We start from the raw sequence: 11,771 nt of genomic DNA, 5'->3' as shown, positions 1-11,771 counted from the left end.
TTTTCCTAGGCTGGGGCATTATTTAAAAATGGATCGAATTCACAAATAAATAGAAATAAAGTAGGCGAGTCCTTGTTTCTACAACATGAACAGCGTCCTGCGGCTGGTGCGTTGATTAATGACGTGTGCGGCGGGGGAAGGGCGGATACGAGCTGAGCCCGTCCCAGGTTCTGACACAACCACATTAAACTAACCGACAGGTTTAACTAACTGGTTAAACTCGACAGGCGTAAGTGCAAGACATCAAGATATATAGTCAGTTATACATCATATATATATATACATGAATGAGAGAGAGAGCGCGACAGTGAGAGAGAGAGACAGAGAGAGACAGAGAGAGAGATACAGAGAGAGAGATTGAGAGAGAGAGAGAGAGAGAGAGAGAGAGAGAGAGAGAGAGAGAGAGAGAGAGAGAGAGAGAGAGAGAGAGAGAGACAGATAGAGAGAGAGAGACAGAGAGAGAGAGAGAGACAGAGAGAGAGAGACAGAGAGAGAGACAGAGAGAGAGAGAGAGAGAGAGAGAGAGAGAGACAAAGAGAAATTTACATTTAGGGCATTTAGCTGACGCTTTCATCCAAAGCAATTTACAATATGTTAATTTGTCAGAAGGTGAAACAATTTATCGCTGTCAGTACAGTAAGGAACAGTAATTAGTACAGTCATTTAAATTCCATGCATATAGAGAGAGAGACAGATAGTAATTTACTTATATACAGTATACATAAGAAAAAATCAGATATATCTCTCTATATATATATATATTATGTATAAATTATTATATACTGTAAATATATCTCCCTTTATATATAGATAGTCAATCAATATATACATATGATGTGATATTAATTAGTATATGCAGCTCTACCTCTATAGATACCCCGGCCTTTATTTCTCATGGGTTAAAGCACCTTGTTAGCTTTGTATTTAACCGATAAACCTCATCCTCCTCACCACCTACAAGGCCCTAAACAACCTTGCACCCCCGTACATAACTGATCTCCTCCACCGCCACCCCCCCTCGCTCCGCTGAGGCCCACCTCCTCACCCCCATCACCAGGACCAAGTGAGGGTATCTGCAGGTTTCAGCAAGTCAAATATAAGACTCTCTAAGACCTTTTTAATACCACCGTGAATGAAATTTAAGACCTAAAACACGCAACGGTGGGGGTTGGCAACAGACGCAAGCCAACTTCGGAAACGGACGTCTTCCAGCCAACTGTTCTTGAATTTGCACATACCCATTGCCGCAGATAATCGTTTATATATGCAGCTATCAAGAAAGAAGCCTCTCTACATGTCCTTGCTGAAAAGCTCCCAGAGAAAGATACAAAAATAAATACTCCTGCCCCGACAAATTTAAGACCTTGAGTTACAGTATTCAAGACAAGCATGTGACATTTGTAACGAATTTAAGACTTTTTAAGGCCTTCAATTTAGAAACATGAATTTAAGACTTTTTAAGGATGCGCGGACCCCCTGAAGTATCGCACCCTGGGGGACAGAGCCTTCGCCTTAAAACCCATCTCTTCAGGACCACCTACAACATCTGACAAATCATCCTCCGCCATCTTCCACCCCGTCTCCCTCTCTTATTGTGACGTCTATTGTTGTGGTGTTGTTTATTTTCCTTTTGTTTGGGTGTCTGTACTGTCCGTATTCCTTTTTTTTGTAAAGCGTCTTTGAGTATTTAGATAAGCGCGGTAAAAAACGGATGAATTATTATGATTCATTCATACGATACATCTCTTCCTCCTTCCACCATCTCCTCCGTTATCTACAACATGAATCGCTCACCCTCCACCAGCGGTCCACAGAGGACCACCACCCAGGTGAACACAGCCCAGGTGAACACCACCCAGATGCTCCTACGAGAAGTCGAGGCCATCGCGGCCCGCAGCCTTTCTGAAGTTAGCCGGGGAGAAACGGTTCCTCGTGAAAAAGAAAAAGAGTGTAATCCCTTGTTTGAGCGCGTCCAGCGGGATCCCAAGGAGCTCCGGTGTGTGAATGTGCAGTTTGCTACTGTGGTCGTCCTTATCTTCCGGACATCCCAGTCCGCCAGTAGGAAGCTGGCGTCAGCTCATAAAGGGCTCTACGTGTGATAAGGAAGAGGGAGTATGCGGCCATACCCCAACAAAAAGCAATCAAACAATATTCAAATTCCACAACACTCCTCGGCAACTCTGATAATATTTATTTGAAGATGGTTACAGGGTAATAAAAGTCCTTCCTGAAAGGGGCAACTGTTTTAGGAAACAAAAAACGATTTCAGGCCAGGGTAGAACAGATCGAACAGATTCAAAATCTTTTAACCGACAATGTAGGTGTTACGTATAATTTCTTCAAAAATGGGTTTGGTTGCATTGGTCTTTAATGATTGACCGAATATTCATTAACTAGCGGTTCAGGCAAGCGCATGACCTTTGAAGGGGTATTTATTATCACAAACATATCTCAATAGTAACAACCATACCATACAGAATAAACTTCACTCTCACTTGCGGATCCCACGGACATTCATTAGAAAAGGTTTTACATGCATGCAGAGTCTGGGCTAGATGGGGTCTGGGGGGCCCGACACAACTGCAGCCCCAGACGAGCTCTCTCTACGGCCCTGCCTCAAACCCCCGCACACTGCGTTCACGTTCAGCGACGCCAGACGTACTTCTTGACGTGCGTCAGACCCTGTGCGCCTCACAGAACGTAAACAGGGAGGACCGGGCATACAGCGAGCGCTACGTCGGGGCGCGGCGTGTGTCCACAGGCTAGCTAAGAGCGTTTCACCAAGAGCTTCAAGGGCAGCTTGAACGGGTTGAGGGGGCACAGCGGGGGCTCGGGCGGCGGCGGCGGCGTGGTTGTCTTCGCCGCTACCACGCGCTCGCCGCGGTCATTCGAGTAGTTGTGTTCTCCCGCGGCGGCCGAGTTCACGGCGTCCCGGCTGGGTTCCGCTTCGGCGGGGCCGGGGCGGGTGGCCGCGGCCGGCGGCGGGGGGACTTCACCCCTCTCTGCCCGCGGCGCGGGGGCGGAGAGGCTGGCGTAGGTCTGCATGGGGTCAGGGGTCAGGGGTCAGGGGGGAGAGAGACGTCAGCGGGTTGGGCAGAAAGAGCAGCTTTGTTGATCCTCCGTGGCGTGCGTTGTTGGTTGAGGGGACAGTGTGCCAAAGGGGATCTCATTGGTTAATGAGAAGTTCGATAAAAAACAATTAATTATTGGTAATGATGATTGTTTTATTATTTACGGTTAGGGTTAGGGTTATGTGTTAATGATAAAAACATCTCTCTATTTGTATTTCCGGTTATAGAAATATGACGTTTCTGTTTGGTATTAACCAATACTAATTATTAGGGTTGGACTTTAACTTTGGTGAGTTGGAATCAGATACTGTGGGAAGCAACACAGTTCTTTCTTTTCTGTGTGTTTGATATTATTATTTTGCTCTTCTTTTTTTTTAATTTTGCTGTGATATAAAAAAGAAATAAAACAACAAATACTCAACAAAGACTTTCTCTGAGAGGAGTGAAACAGAGTGCCCCTGCACGTTTGGTGGGTGAGTGGACGTGGCCGGTGGGGGGGTGTGTGTGTGTGTGTGTGTGTGTGTGTGTGTGTGGGGGGGGGGGTGGGGATAGCTTGGTGAAGCAGCCTCACCTGGCCCAGTGCTACTGGACTCTGCGGCTGGGTGAGGCTACATACCTGGGCTGCAGTGAGTAATCTGTGTGCACAGATTAGACCAGCCCTCACCACACGCCCTCGTGCACGGCAGCATCGGGCCGTGTATCGTTGTAAAAACATCATTAAACCGGATTCCAACGCCGCCATCCCCCGCGCCCTTATAGCCCTGTAAAAGTCACCCAGGCGGGGTGTAGCACGCGGACACTGCTCCAGGCACCTAGGTAGGGCATGACAACCCTCGCTCAAGGCATATGTTGGTGTCACTGTTTCTATTATTATATTTTTTTTTTACATTGCATTTAAATAATGTGAAGTACTGGCACTGGGCCACTTTATGATTTATACTGTTTAGACTGTTGATACTGTTTGTCCTTACTTTAGAATCTATTTTTGTTTTCTTTAGCGCTACTTTGTATTGTCATTGTATTGTTTTATATCCTGTGTTTTCACGGCTGCTGTAACCAAGGGATTACCTCTCTGGGGGATTTACAACGTTTTTATTTTTTTATTGAATGAGAGTGAATTTTTTCTAAACCAAAGGCCGGTGCTCCCCTTAGGGGTTTGATCTGCGTTCTAATTTGGATACAGTTGAACCCCTCTACCCCTCGTACCTTACCAGGGGTTACCGGTATGGTACCGGGTTTAACCCTGTTGGGAGCCACAGCTATACGATTATTGTAAACAGGGACACTTTACATCAGTCAGACTTTAGTATTTATTTTTCAAGTATCCATGACGACCCAACAACTCCAGTAAAAGGAATGACTGAAGGTGTTTTATTGTCTGCAGCCATATTCCAGAGGTGAAGACACGCGCTTTTAAACGGGGTGAAGCTTTATGGGCCATGACTTCTTCATGTAATGTTTAACTTTTTCCCATAAAAAACCTGACTAAGATTCACAAAACAAATAACAGAAGGGAAAAGAAACAGCGAGCAAGTTTTAAAGCCTGTGCGGGATTACACTTTTATTGTGTTGTTTCTTTATTTTGGCCCACACCCTCTATCTGCGTTTGCGTTATTACCTCGATCATGTGCTGGCGTAGTTTGCCTCCATCCAGCAGAGGGAGCTCTTCTGGCAGCGCCATCAGCAGGTCCAGCACCACAGCGCACTCTGGAGGCCAGGAAAGGAAAGGCAGCAAGAAATTAATCATACGATTTGCCTGACATCACAGGTAGTCAGATTACAGTATTGTGTTTCTAGACAACACAACAGGGCTTGTGATCCGGTATTGCCAATATAATATAATGAAGCTGTAATGTATAACTATAATATATAAACACACACACACACACACACACACACACACACACACACACACACACACACACACACACACACACACACACACACACACACACACACACACACACACACACACACACACACACACACACACACACAATGAATTCAGTGCATTTTGCGCCAAATCATTTAATTGGCACATCTCAATCCATCTCCATATTACGAGACGTAATGTGACGTAGAGTCCCATCATTGCAGTAAGAGACGTTTATTACAGTTTTTCTTTGATTGACCAAACTTCCCTGTTGTCCCGACCAGAAGGCTAGGCTAGGCTAGGCTAGGCTAGGCTATCCAGAGGGCGACTTCCAGGGGCCCCGTGTGACGCCCACCAGGGACCCGCCCCAGGCTCCTCAGGGACCTCAGAGCTCCGCCCTACCTTCCCCCGGCCGGCTGAGACACTGCACTGCATCCGTCACCAACACCCTCGGCTCAAAGCCACGCCCACCTTCCAGAAAACCCTGACCGAGTTTTGAGTTACTAATATGGGTCTGTCGTGTTTGGGTAATGATTCTACAATACTGGTGATGAGGTCACCTTCGTGAGCAGATTACCACGGAAACGGCCGTGGCCGCTGACTCACTGCAATTATTTGCAACGTCAACTATGACTTGGATTCACTTCGACCAATCAGGAACGGCGATTAGTAATAAGGAACGACGCGGGTTCCACCGTGGAGGTCAACATCGTAACGGCCTTCTGGGGAGGGGTGCGGCCGTCCAACCCTTTATTATCTGATCTGATATCATCAGATCAGACCCTTTATTATCTGATCTGATGATATCAGATCAGATAATAAAGGGTCTGATCTGATATCATCAGATCAGACCCTTTATTATCTTTTCTGATATCATCAGATCAGACCCTTTATTATCTGATCTGATATCATCAGATCAGACCCTTTATTATCTGATCTGATATCATCAGATCAGACCCTTTATTATCTGATCTGATGATATCAGATCAGACCCTTTATTATCTGATCTGATGATATCAGATCAGACCCTTTATTATCTGATCTGATATCATCAGATCAGACCCTTTATTATCTGATCTGATGATATCAGATCAGATAATAAACGGTTGGACGGCCGGTCCACTCATCAGAGAGGATAAGAAAACGGCATTGTTCATTCGATTGAAATGAAATGGAATTAGGTCTTAAAACAGTAAACCAAGACCCCATGCAGCCCAGAGAGGAGACAGTGCAGGAGCCCAAGAGGAACTCATCGATTGATAATAAGTTTGTGAAAAATAATTTATTATTGGTAATGACAATTGAAAAAACATTTCTATATTTTGTGTTTTCGATTCTATAAATAGGGGTTTAGTATTAACTAATACTAATTTTAAGGTTTGGACGTGACTTTTGCTAGTAGGACTCAGATACTGGGGGAAGTTCTTTGACCGTGCGTTTGATATTATAATTTTGTGTTTTCTATAAAAATGTAAAAATAAACAGTGACGGCTGGAGGTGATTTTGGGTGGGTGGGCTAAAGAATGCATTACATTTATCAATACTTCACAGGGCTCCAGAGGCCATGAGGTCACCTTTATATCTCTGTTCATAACTTTCATATAATGTGAATGATTTTTAAACAAGAATAAGGTGTAGAGAAAGGCCTGTCTTTATTTGAAGCACAATTATAAATAAAAATAAAAAATAAGGTGTGCTTACTGAGCTGAAATTGAACATTTCGAACTAAACCATTAAGCAAAATAAAACTTTTTTTGTGCTTAAAGTATTACACAATTAAAATGTTGACCGGTCTCCCATTGCGCAAATTGCGGCTGTAGTCGATCACACACTCTTTGGTGGAGACGTCTGTGTCGCCGTCAATCATGAAGGACATGTAGGCCCATGTGGCGTTTCCGACGTCCGCAGCTGTCTTTTGCTTTAAGGCGTCGCCTATCACTGCAATGAATTGTGCACATGCCATCTCATTGCTACACGTCGGGTTGACGTTTAATCCATTTTTCTTCATGAGAATAATTTCGGATTTAAATTTGGTGAATGGCAACTCCTCTTTGGCAATGTTGTATGCAACATTAAATTAGATCATTTCCGATTCCTTAGAGAACCTTATTGTTACTGCCTGTCGCTGAAATGCAGCTGGGAGAGGGGCCACTATCTCTACACACTTGTCACGTTATGTTGGGTTATTTAGACATAGGCTTTTTTAATGTTTCGATACGAAACGTTGTTGACCTGCTTACAAATGCACTATTACCGGCCATACTCTGACCTCACTCCTGACAGTAAATCTGTACATCGTTTGGTTGATGTGTCCCCAATCTCTTCACTTCCAATTTTTCCTCCAAAGACATTAAAGAAAACCGATTAGAAAGTAAATAATCCACTTCGTTCATTTTCATGCCAACGTCCACCATACTGCACTTGCGCTACTGTGCTGTGATTGGTCGAAGGTCACTGTACTGTAGCTACTGCGCTAGGTCAACCTTTGGGCTAAACTAATTTAGCCCAAATGGGAAGCATATGAAGGGGGCGTGTCAGGGCACCTGTCAATCAAACGTCAATGGAAGCTTACGCTATTGCGCTTGGGCTAAATTAAATTAGCCCAAATGGGGGCGTGTCACGACACCTGTCAATCACAATAAAATGCCCGCTTACGCTACTGTGCTTGGGTTGAATGACTTTAGCCCAAATGGGAAGCATATGAAGGGGGCGTGTCACGATACCTGTCAATCAAAATTGAATGGAAGCTTACGCTACTCCGCTAGGGCTGAATACATTTAGCCCGTTCACTAGAAAAAAACGAAGACATGTCATATTTCCTGGGTTTTTCTGTCACTTTTTGGTGCTGGTGCTGCTTTAGGTTTCTAAGGTTTGTAATAATATTTTTTCATTTTTACTGTAAAAGGTAGGGAGGGCTTAGCCCTGTTAGCCCATTTATACCAGCCGTCCCTGGAAATAAAGTCAACTTGTCTCGTTGCTCGGGTCAGAAACGCTGTTTGAGACTCACTCCACCAAGTGGTACACTGACGGAAAAGAGGAGCGAAACGGAGAGCCACTGCAGACAGCATGAACCCACAGTGTAGTTAGTGGACGCTTATTTCGTTGTAATATAACGGAGACAAAGACGTGCCCTACCCAAGGGCGAGAGGGGGCCGTCCTTGCCCTCCCTCCAGGGGTGGGAGAGGTGCAGGTATATCTTATTGAAGTCCACCAAGCACTTGGACCTCTGCTCCTGTTCACCTGCCTTGCCTGGGCCTTCAACAGGTTCCTGAAACGATTACACAAGATGTTGAATTTCTCTATGCCAAACCAAATTAAAGAAAATCACTTTAATTAAGGTTAAAGTCACAGGCTTTATTGGCAGTCAACTGATTGGTTGAGCCAGACATAGAGGGAAACCCATTGGAGCATGTAATCATTTCAAACACTGTATTATTCTGGGTTATTATTTGGATGCAGACCCACTTTTTGTGGGTATCACTGTGTTTCTCATGTCATGCTTTCTCAAAAAATTAGAAACAACTTTATTTCTGGTATCCTAGCGGTCCATTAATCACGCTACAAAGTTCCTTGTCTAGATAGTTTTCTCTTGGTAATGTTATTTTATTGAAATGTTGTTGCATCTGATTTAACCGACTATAAGATATTGTGTGTGGATAAAATTCTCTATAAAAAGTCACGTCATTTCAAACGAGGCGTGGTTCGCTAGCCATTCAAGGACCAGCAGTGATCTGTGTTAGCAATCAACATTAGCATTAGCATTAGCATAGCGTCGAAACACACAGGTCTTACCAATGTGTGAGCAATCGCCAATAGCATTAGCAAAACATAGAAACACACAGGTCTTACCACCCTTGAGCCAGGCTTGTCCATTGCCCCGGCAACGGCCGACGCCTGGCTGAGGCGCGGCAACAGAGGCGTGGAGGCGGCTGCTTGGCAACCTGCCCCTGGCAACGCAACGGAGGGCGTGGCTGAGGGCCCCTGCCCCGGCGTGGACGGAGGGAAAAGCACCCCTACAGGGGGGCCTGACAGGGGGACCCGGACATGGGTCAGGGTCACCACGGGGGTCTGGAGGACGGGGGCCAGGCACCCCGGGGAGGGGCCCCTGGGAGGGAGGGGCCCTGAAGGGGATCAGGATGGAGAGTCAGAGATACTTTAACTACATCTCATCGTACAAGAGTAAACAAGTACTAATCTTATATTATTAATTCAATAATAATAATAATATTGTTATTATTATTTTAAATATTACTTATCTTATTCGACCTAATTCTATCGTTTTGTTCTTATTATATCGTGGACCAGAGATAAACTCAATTTAGGTTCCTAGATCTCTGGCCCATGTTTTGAAATTGACAGTAAAGTTGACTTGACTCCGATCTAGGCTTGGTTCCTCAACACTCATGTAGTAGCAATACAATACAAGATCCCGATAAAGTTAGTAAAAGTAAGTAGAATGTGTGTGTAAAAATAAGTGGCAGCATCAATGAGGTAGCATAGGATGCAGTTTAGGACAGAAAACCCCCAACTCATCGGTCCACAGACTTCTTCCTGATTGGTTTAGATTCAAGCAAGACGCACCATGAAGGTCCCGCCCCCTCGCCTCTCAGCCAATGAACTGAAGAAACAGACGTTTTTTGTGTGCCCACCTGGAGTGACAGGGCCGGTCGTGGGGGGCTGGGCGTGGCCAGACCGCGGGGGAGAAACTGCAGAGTTGAAAGGGGTCTGATGTTCTGTGGACGACACGACCAGCATCTGAGAGAGAGAGAGAGAGAGAGAGAGAGAGAGAGAGAGAGAGAGAGAGAGAGAGAGAGAGAGAGAGAGAGAGAGAGAATATTTACCTGATAAATATAAACTAGAACATCATTCATGTAATAAATACTTCAAAGAAAAATAAACCTGATTTAATTAATCAACGCAAACACATGACTTCATCATCGACTTGAGCTTTTATTCTTAAACATGGGTACGAAACACTGAATCGTTAGAGTGTAGCCACGGCGTGTTGCACTTTCACAGTAGACACAAAACCAACCGCACGTGCAATCATAGCGCAGCCGCGACACAGACCGGCACGCCGGCTGTCTCGATGACTCTCTCTCTCACTCTTAACCTCCATCATACACCTCCATCACTCGTCTCCATAGCAACCTGGAACCACAACACCCACTAGCCCCGGCGCCCGCACCCTACCTGAGAGAACGCCTTGGCGATGTCCCCCTCCATGTCCCCCGCCACGAAGCGGGCCGTTTCCCGCCACAGCTGGAGAGGCTCCTCCCCCTCGCCCTCAAGCCCCGCCTCGTTACTCCGCTGCCTCCGCAGCTGACTGGCCCCCCTGCTGACCGCCCGGACCTTCAGCTCACGCACCACGGTGCACAGCTGGGAGCGAGAGAGAGAGAGAGAGAGAGAGAGAGAGAGAGAGAGAGAGAGAGAGAGAGAGAGAGAGAGGAGTTTGATTAAAGGATTCCTATATTACGCAGGTTCAAGCAGCTGACCTGCTGTTTGAGCGTACTGTGTGCTGTATAGATGTGCTTACTGTCAGGTCCACCACCTCGTGTGTAGATAACAAGTTACCTGTTCATCATGAGTCGCTTAATTGTTAATATATATTTATATAGTTGTGCTGACCCCCACAAAAGAAAATACATACTACTGACATCGATTACAGAAACATAATTGTGTGAGTGACTGAGTGAGTGTGTGCGTGATTAAGTGTGCGTGCAGTGTGCTAGCGTGTGTGTGCTTGCGTGTGCGTGTGCGTGCAACCCCACGAAGGGCCGTCGTGCAGAGCGTAGGGTGCTCACCTGCTCGATGGACCGCTTGGGAACCCTCTTCTGCAACCACTCATAGTCGATGTCCGGCTCGACGCGACGGTGGTGCTTGAGCCACTCGAGGCCCTTCAGCAACCTGCGCTGCTCGGTGACCCCCCAGGTGCACACATTCTCCATAAGCTCTCGCCGGACGCGCACCTGCTTCTGCACCGTTCTGCGCTCCTCGTAGCGTTTGGTCAGGATGCGCTGCCGAGGCGGGGGCTTCATGGTGTCCTGAGGCGACGGTCGGGTCCTAATGTGTTGCTGTTGCTGTTGTTGCTGTTTTCTCCCCGCTCATGCCATGAATATAAACAGTCGGCTGAGGGTTTGGAGGGGACGGCTTGTAGCAACACTGCCTTGTTGCCGGAAACACAATTTCGAGCTCTACGGCGAGCGATAAGGCCGTTTACGCGCATGCGTACGCATTTGCCGCGCCGAACTGCGCGGCAAAAAAACTCCGCAGTTCGGCGTTGATTTCTTGCGGATACATTTTATAATCAAACGAGAAAAAACTAAATGTGGAGTACCGAGTGAAACAAAGTCGACGGTGGATCGCACCATAGAACATAAAAGATATGGCAGCGGTGGGATTTGAACCCACGCCTCCGAAGAGACTGGAGCCTTAATCCAGCGCCTTAGACCGCTCGGCCACGCTACCCCTATACACATTTTGTTGATAAAAATTATTAAATTCAATTACCCAAAATATCGTGTTCAAATCGGGTGTAATTAGTAGGTAAACCCTACTTATTGCATAGCATATTTGATCCAGATTTTGAACACTGTATTTACATAACGTTAAATTTAGACAAATATAGGTTAAATACAATATAGTTTGTAATGCATGTTTCATTTTGTTGACCTAGCAAATGCATGCATGGGTAAATGTGCACCAGTAGGCTATCCCAGTTATGTCTCTATGTGCATGTGTCTTTATGTGTGTGTGTGTGTGTGTGTGTGTGTGTGTGTGTGTGTGTGTGTGTGTGTGTGTGTGTGTGTGTGTGTGTGTGTGTGTGT

At 45.9% G+C, this 11,771-nt stretch overlaps 1 protein-coding gene and 1 non-coding gene across 2 annotated transcripts in view; both read right to left on the bottom strand.

The window, feature by feature from the left end:
- snapc2 (small nuclear RNA activating complex, polypeptide 2) overlaps positions 1-11,136 on the bottom strand; it is a 29,424-nt gene extending 18,288 nt beyond the window's left edge. The window contains exons 1-7 of the mRNA XM_056575266.1: positions 10,749-11,136; positions 10,138-10,323; positions 9,594-9,699; positions 8,794-9,065; positions 8,080-8,212; positions 4,690-4,778; positions 1,795-3,039 (exon numbers count right to left, since the gene is read on the bottom strand). Coding sequence (XP_056431241.1) covers positions 2,767-3,039; positions 4,690-4,778; positions 8,080-8,212; positions 8,794-9,065; positions 9,594-9,699; positions 10,138-10,323; positions 10,749-10,982 — 1,293 coding nt within the window. The 5' untranslated portion in view covers positions 10,983-11,136 and the 3' untranslated portion in view covers positions 1,795-2,766. The remainder of the gene's footprint in view (positions 1-1,794; positions 3,040-4,689; positions 4,779-8,079; positions 8,213-8,793; positions 9,066-9,593; positions 9,700-10,137; positions 10,324-10,748) is intronic.
- Positions 11,137-11,330: 194 nt separating this feature from the next.
- trnal-aag (transfer RNA leucine (anticodon AAG)) lies at positions 11,331-11,412 on the bottom strand. Its single transcript has one exon. It is a non-coding gene; the product is annotated as a tRNA-Leu (tRNA).
- Between the last annotated feature and the right edge of the window lie 359 nt (positions 11,413-11,771).

Source organism: Gadus chalcogrammus, chromosome 17 (genome assembly GCF_026213295.1).
Source record: "Gadus chalcogrammus isolate NIFS_2021 chromosome 17, NIFS_Gcha_1.0, whole genome shotgun sequence".
Lineage (NCBI taxonomy): Eukaryota > Metazoa > Chordata > Actinopteri > Gadiformes > Gadidae > Gadus > Gadus chalcogrammus.
The sequence above is the reverse complement of the archived record's forward strand: the minus strand, read 5'-3'. Positions and strand labels throughout refer to the sequence as shown.